General features: G+C 41.5%; 1 protein-coding gene across 2 annotated transcripts in view; it reads left to right on the top strand.

Annotated features, from left to right (window-relative positions):
- The first annotated feature begins 3,084 nt into the window (after positions 1 to 3,084).
- The window catches only part of srsf11 (serine and arginine rich splicing factor 11), a 28,215-nt gene continuing 23,353 nt past the window's right edge, over positions 3,085 to 7,946 (top strand). Inside the window, exons 1-2 of one of the 2 annotated variants that reach the window (XM_078407355.1) lie at positions 3,085 to 3,430; positions 7,800 to 7,933. In XM_078407355.1, the coding sequence (XP_078263481.1) occupies positions 3,315 to 3,430; positions 7,800 to 7,933 (250 nt within the window). In that variant the 5' untranslated portion in view covers positions 3,085 to 3,314. Of the gene's footprint in view, positions 3,562 to 7,799; positions 7,934 to 7,946 lie in introns of both variants that reach the window. The other variant, XM_078407357.1, reaches the window with a different exon arrangement.

The following is a 7,946-nucleotide window of genomic DNA, read 5'->3' as shown; positions in this document are numbered from 1 at the left end:
TCTTGGACATCCCTTATTGCCCTGGAGAAGGTAGTGATAAACTATCTTCTTGAACTTCTGTAGTCCTTCTTGTGAAGAATTCCAAAAGTGCTATTGGGAAGGAAGTTCTAGGATTTATATCCTGCAACAATGAAGACTAGCGATACATTTCCAAATCAGGATGGCGCCTACATGAAGGGGGTCTGCCCTGTCCTTGTTGGTGATAGAGGTTGCTGGTTTTGGGAGATAGTATCAGGGAGCCTGGATAATGAACTGCAGTACATTTTGTAAATGGCCACACACTACCAAGTTTATTTAGAGTTATTGGAGCAGTACATAACCAGGCAAGTGGAGAGTACATATTTACGTAGGAATTTCGGATGCTGGTTTCAACCGTAGACACAAAAAGCTGGAATAACTCAGCGGGACAGGCAGCATCTCTGGAGAGAAGTCAAGTCAAGTCAAGTCAATTTTATTTGTATAGCACATTTAAAAACAACCCACGTTGACCAAAGTGCTGTACATCTGATTAGGTACTAAGGAAAAAAATGAAACATACAGTAGCACGCAAACAGTTCTCAGCGCCTCCTCAATGAGCCTCAAACGCTAGGGAGTAGAAATAGGTTTTGAGCCTGGACTTAAAGGAGTCGATGGAGGGGGCAGTTCTGATGGGGAGAGGGATGCTGTTCCACAGTCTAGGAGCTGCAACCGCAAAAGCGCGGTCACCCCTGAGCTTAAGCCTAGACCGCGGGATAGTGAGTAGCCCCAAGTCGGCCGACCTGAGGGACCTGGAGTTAGAGAGGTGGGTTAGAAGATTTTTGATGTGGGGGGGGGGGAATGTCCATTTAGGGCTTTATACGTGAATAGGAGCTTGAAGTTGATTCTGTACCGTACAGGGAGCCAGTGGAGAGAGGCCAGAATCGGGGTGATGTGGTCCCTTTTACAGGTACCCGTCAGGAGTCTCGCTGCGGCGTTTTGGACCAGTTGCAGGCGGGACAGGGAAGATTGGCTGATCCCAGTGTATAGGGAGTTGCAGTAGTCTAGGAGGGAGGAAATGAAAGCGTGAATGATTTTTTCTGTGTCGTCGAATTGGAGGAAAGGTTTGATTTTAGCTATGGTACGAAGTTGGAAGAAGCTGGCTTTTACCACAGCGTTGACTTGCTTATCAAATTTTAATGCAGAGTCAAATATCATGCCGAGTAGGAATGGGTGACTTCTTCATATTCCTAGCATAACTTGAAGATGGCCAAAAGGCTTAAGATGTCAACAGATGAGTTATATGTCACAATATACCCAGACTCTGAACTGCTCTTGCTGCTACAATTTTTATGTTACTAGTCCAGTTGCTGGTAAATGGTAATCCCAGAATGTTTGTGATAGGGTCAGTAATGCCTTTGAATGGAAAGGATCGTTATTTGATATACTGGTGCAAAAATTTAAGAAGTAATGTTATACTTGTTCTGAGTTAAGATACGATCACACCTGACATACAGTGTGTATGCACAATGTAAAATAACTAGACCAAGTGGACACGTTGGGCCCAAACCTCTCCTGCATTGGTGCAGCACCCTTCACTCCCCCCCTCCCCTCAACCCACTCTCCTCAACCCCCTCTCCTCAACTCCCCCCTCCCCTCTCCCTTCTCCCCCCTTCCCCCCTCCCTTCCTCCTCCCCTCCCCGTCCCCTCCTTTTAAACTTAAAAATGTGAATAACTTTAAAAATATAACACCGATTTCAATAAAACTACTTGCATTATCACTAAAGTGACAATGGTGAGTAAGGTGGGCCTAAAATTGTCGCGCTATCGTGTACCGTTTTGGCTGAAGTTCAGTCACAAACAAGATAACAAACGAGTTTTAGTATATAGATATTGAAACATTTTTTAACTTTGTCTCTTTCTCTTTCGTAATTTATCTATACAATGGTGACTTGAAACCTCACCCATTTCCTTGAGTTTCGCAGTTATAGATGAAGCCAATGTGGAACCTCAGATTCTTTCACAGATGAAGCAGAAGGTACCTGACAAAGGAAGGTGGTTTGTGAAGCAGTGTATACTTTCCACTATAGGAGGCATTGTGTAATTCACATTGTCTGTAAATGCATGGACTCGTGGTTCTCAATGCCAATCTAAGTGCATCTCCAATGGGCCAGGGATTTCCAGCAGTAAGTGAAACTATTTTTTAAGGAGGCTTGAAGACATTCATTATTTGAAGAATTCATTGTCTCGACCCAAAACGTCACCCATTTCTTTTCTCCAGAGATGCTGCCGGTCCCGCGAGTTACTCCAGCCTTTTGTGGCTTAATTATTTTTTCACTCTGTCCCCGCCCTGTTGTTTCTCTCAGTAATCAAGCAAGGGATAATGGAGACACAAGAGAATGTAGAAGCTGTAAAGTGGAGCAAAAAATAAACTCGGGTGATGGGAGGGGGGTCTCGGGTGATAGGGGGGCTCGGGCAGTGTTGCAGTGCTCATTTTTTAGGTGCCGGAGCTGTCAATTGTGCCGGAGCAGCCGCCGTTAAATTCCCCGCTGTTTATTTTGGTTTTTATTTTACAGAGGTGCCGGAGCGGCGCTCCGGTGAGCTCCAGCAGCACTGCACCCCTGGGCTCGGGTGATGGGTGGGCTTGGGTCATGGGAGGGGGTTGGGGGGCTCGGGTGATGGGTGGGCTTGGGGGGGGGGGGGGCGGGGCGTTGGGTGGCTCGGGTGATGGGGGGGGGCTCGGGTGATGGGGGGGGCTCGGGTGATGGGGGGGGGCTCGGGTGATCGGGAGGCTCGGGTGATGGGGAGGGGTGGGCCTGGGTGATGGGGAGGCTCGGGTGATGGGGAGCTCGGGGGGGGGCTCAGGTGATGGGGGTTCGGATGATGGGGGGCTCAGGTGATCAGGGAGGGGGTGCGCGGGTGATAGGATGATGGGGAGCTCGGGTGATGGGGGGGCTCGGGTGATGGGGAGCTCGGGTGCGGATGATGGGGGTTCGGGGAGGGGGGGCTCGGGTGATGGGAAGGGGCGCCTCGGGTGTTGGGACCGCGGCTGCGCGGGGCAGCGGCTCGCGCCCACACCTGCCGCAGGCGGGGCCGAGGGGGGAGCAGCGCGCGTGCGCGGCCGGGCGCGTGGTATTGTGGGATACTGCGGAGGTTGCCTGTTGTCGTCGTTGTTGAGCGTTTACGGCCGAGAGTGTTCGCTGCCGATTAATTATCGTCAAATTGTCATATGTACTCTCCCACTTTCTTTTCTTATGTATTTTAATGTCTTAGGTTCGTGAAAACGTCGTGGAAAGTTGGATCGGGAAAATAAATTTCTGTCCCTTTTCAAAAAAAAAAAGCATAAATAATTTTAAACGATGGCTACGGACGTGATTCAAGTGACCAATGTTTCACCGAGCGCGACCTCCGAGCAGATGAAAACTCTGTTCGGGTTCTTGGGCAAAATCGACGATTTGCGGCTCTTCCCTTCAGAGTGAGTAGCTCCAAACTCGCAGGCGGGGCCGGGCCTAGGCCGCGCCGTCCAGCGGCTCCACATGACCTGACGCCAAACGTTTAACTTGCTGCGGGAAACCGACCCCGTGTGTCCAGTCTGCTTGTTCGGATGTACGTTTCCAAATATCTTTCAAAATTGTCAGCAGATGCCCTTTTCACGGGCCTCCGGCAACTTCCACCATTGTCTGGCCATTGGCCGCCCACTAATGTCATTTCACCAGGCCACGTTTCTGCACAGCCGCGTTTATTTTGAAGTAGATTGCGTGCTGGTCTAATCACATACCAACGATAAGGCTGTATGATGCACTTAAATAACAAGAAATATCGCTTTAAGTTGCATCAAAGTGTACATAAGAATTATTACCAGAGTAATGTAAAATGGCCGCCAATGCGAAGCCTCTGCACGGATAGTCACAGCACAGGCAATAATTGTTCCAGGTACTCGTGTTCGGGATACACGATACACTACAGATCTAATATTAGACAGATTGTTAAATGAAATGTTGAGATAGCATAGTACTGATAGCGGAATACTGATTTTTGAAATGGAACCGAATACTGGGGCAAGTGATCAAGTAAGAAATGGGTACATGTAATTCATTTAGTTTTGCTGAAAAGCGAACAGTAATTTGCCTTCTTGAGGATATGCACACATTCCTAACCATAGTAGATAGTTAATGTGGAGCTTGAATTACGGTTTGTTTTATGTTGTTGAAATGTGGTTGAATGTACAGAGAATGAGTAAACTTCTTGCTTGTGTGAGACTAGGGAATTAATTCACAATTTTACTTGGAACTAGAGGATGTCTTCTAATGTCAAATCTATGCATTCTAAATTAGTTATTTTTATAGTTGCTGGTTTCAACACATTGGTGTGTTAATTGTTCTCTAGAAATATTGGTTTGAAGCAAGCAAATGCTATGCCAAGGTCCATGGAAGAGTACTACCAAGGATGAAGAATAAAGGTTCACATTGATTAGAAGCTATTTACTTCATATTTTAGACCCTGTGTAGGGAATTGAAATAAATCCCATCTCATAAATCCATATTTCAATTCTATGATTCAAGGAAACAGAAACATCCATGAGCATTTAGATATAGATAACCATGTATAATCAGCTGCCTTTGTAAAAATAAGTGTACAGTGCAAATAAGAAAGCTAAGACACTGGAGAAAGTGCTCCATTTCAAGCCACAAATTAGTATCACGTTCTATTGCCTGAAATAGATGTTTGATTTCTTTGAAGTAACTGTTTATAGATTTAACCAAGTCTTGTGGCAGTGACTGAAAAATTGTCCTGTTGTCAATCTTTTGACTCATCAGTATTTGCACTATAAAAGTACGATGTATCCATTGATAATGAAAATTTATGTGTAAACAATTGCCTGTCAGTGTAAGCAGGCTTCCCACCACTGGTGGAGCTGTGGTACGAATTGCCCAGGTCTGCTTTCCATTTTCTTCCTCCTTGTCAGGTAAGTTTTGTTTTTAATTTAATATATTATTACTGCATTTCATATTTCTGTTGTCATGTCTTTTTTTCTCTTTTGTGCAACCTTGTTTCCCGAACTATACTTTTTCATCTAGGGCAGTCCTGTTCATTGCAAAGCTTTGACATCTCCTGGCTGTCTTACAGATATTCCTGACGACCTTGCTTGAATTTCTTCATCTATTCAAACTTTTAAATTTATATCATGTCCTTTTCGCCATTCAAATATTTGCACTTTGTTCTTCCACTCCTATTGCTTAGTTTTTGCTCTGCTTGTGCTTTCTTGGTACATGTTCTATTCAAAATGTCATTTTATTGTCCTATTGCATTGTTTAAATACAGTACTAATAACATGTTTGAAAAAAATCTTGTTAAATCTAAATGCTTCCTGCTCTGCAACCCTCTCTATTACATCAAAAATTTGTATGCATTGTACATCAATATTGAACTAATTAAAAAATGTATCCTTTTCAGTCAGTTTGCCTGCATCATTATAACTTGTTTCCGAAGTAATTCCCAGCATCTTTCATGCCAAGAAGGCATCCTAAGATATCAAAGTTATCATAAAAATACAATTTCTTTTGCACCATAACAAATTATTTGCAGCATATCCAAAACAATTTGGTGACCCAGGCCATAAGCATTTGTGTTTATACAAGTAGAATACCTAGGTTTTAAGTATTTAGCTTCAAATTTCATGAAATTAGTGAATGTTTTAAAAATATTTTAAATGCAGATAGCTTGTATTAATAAATCGCCTGTAGTACTGCTTGATCGTCTATCAGAATTTTTGCTACTTCTGGTTCAGCTTAACAAAGTTAACGTAGCATGTCTAAGTAATGCATTTACAATATTTCATCGTATTAATAACGGCAATATAGCTATAATGTACTGCAAATGTATATATCATTTTATAATTACAACATTTATATCTTTTAATCAAAAACATCTGCATTCGTATGTATGTATATAAATCCTCTAAACCTGCTACATGGAAATCTTTTGTTACAAATTAACGTAAATTTCTCGAGTGGTTGAATAAATATATTTTGCTCGCTAGGTTTAAAATGTAACATGCACAAAGTACAACTGGTAGATTGCACAAGTCCCATGTAATGTTTCATTTTGATATGTCACCTAAACAATAATCCACAAGACTTGGGTTGAGTAGCATAGTTTCATTGGGAATGGCTGCTGCTCTGATCTGCCTAACTGGGACTACCGAGCAACCTCTATTCTTCTATTTTCAACCAGCCAGAATTTGGCATACCAAAACCTGGATGTTAGACATCCAAAGGAATGATTTTGATTTTACATATTTATAAAGAACCTACCAAATTAGAAGAGAGTACAACTATATACAGTTTGTTTTGAAGCTGACTTGAGGTAAAATTGATGCACTTCACTTATTTTCCTCAAAATGCTGGAGGAGGGTTCAGAAATGGAATATACATTGACTCATCTCAAACTTTTTGAAGGGCGTTTTAGTGTTCCAAGAGAATGTGGATAGAATATTTTAGCTAGTTTTAGAAGTTGACACCATGGTCTGAGAATTTGTGTCATTCCCTAGTTTCACTTACATCTTTTTTTGTCAAGGTTTATGTTGTGAGTTTAGACCAGGGAACACTGAATTTTGGGGATCTCCCATCCAGATCATTAGTGTATCAGAGAATGATACCACATAAAGAAGAGTACCATTTTATTTTTAATTTAAAAAAATTCTAAACATTGGTGGGGGGGGGGGGGAGTTGTAATTCTCGTTATATTGCTGAGATTAATGCGTATTAATTTTTCCCTCAATGCCCATAGTTAGCGAATGCATGTTAAGAATAATAGACTGAAAAGCAACAAGGATGAAAATCAAAACTCAGAAGTGAAATGCAAAGATGGCAGATAAAAGAGGCAAAGGGGTGGTACATTTGTTCTGACAGATGAATGTTCTAATATTGATTGTCTTTTTTTTGGAATGAAAAGTAAATATCTTGTTTTACTGCCTGGTTTTTGGACGCTATCGATATTTTGTAGTATTGTACTGAAGAGTTGTCAGTTTTGTACAAGACAAAGATACAATTCCCAAAGCAACAAATAGATTTTAAAATCTGATTGGTTAAAGCTACATAAATCGTAATGGTTGTTGAAGTTAAACTCATTTGCATCTTATTTTTCTATGAATTCCATTTTGATCAAAAAGATGTTTAAAATATTATTGAGCAATTTAAATGCTTTTGCTAATGCTGTTGACTACTGAACATAAGGTAAACCATTCTAGTATACTCAATCTATAATATCTTTAAAAAAAATTAAATGATTTTTTAAATTACCTATTGATTGGGTGGCAATGTAAAACGTCCTTCAGTTGTACTCAAAAGATTACTGTGGCAATGTAATGACGTTCAGCAATTAAAGTGGAGGCACCTTTGCTTGTGTTTTCTTATGTGGTATATCAAATCTTGCTCTTTCTGCCTTTTGATCTTTAAGGAATGGGCAAACCAGAGTGGTTTCATTTTTTTTAATGCTCAGCTGAAATAGTTGTGTCATTTCTACTTTGCTTTCCCCTATCAGCCCCACTGTCACCCTGCTAGCTTGTGATTTATTTTCTTTGGACATGATCAATGACAAAATTAAGGAGTTGCTCTGCAAAAAATTTAAATGGGACACGTGGACTTTAGCTTGTGTCCTGTTGTATGTATGTACCTAGTGCTTGTTGGTAGAAAGTATGGAAAAAACTGATATATCTGGTGTGGCCATCTATGAAACAATGTAACTTTATATGATTAAGTTTGGAACGGTTATTAATTTCATTTGTTTTTTATAAGTTGGCATGTGAAGTCAGTGTTGGTTCAACCATGTTTTTTTTTTCCCAGTGAATCACCGTTGCCAGTGACGTCCCGTGTGTGTTTCGTAAAGTTTCATGATCCTGACGCTGTGGGAGTGGCGCAGCATTTGACAAATACAGTCTTCATTGACAGAGCATTGATAGTTGTACCTTACGCAGAAGGTTTGTGTTTTAT

The sequence above is a fragment of the Rhinoraja longicauda genome, chromosome 11 (genome assembly GCF_053455715.1).
Source record: "Rhinoraja longicauda isolate Sanriku21f chromosome 11, sRhiLon1.1, whole genome shotgun sequence".
Lineage (NCBI taxonomy): Eukaryota > Metazoa > Chordata > Chondrichthyes > Rajiformes > Arhynchobatidae > Rhinoraja > Rhinoraja longicauda.
The sequence above is the reverse complement of the archived record's forward strand: the minus strand, read 5'-3'. Positions and strand labels throughout refer to the sequence as shown.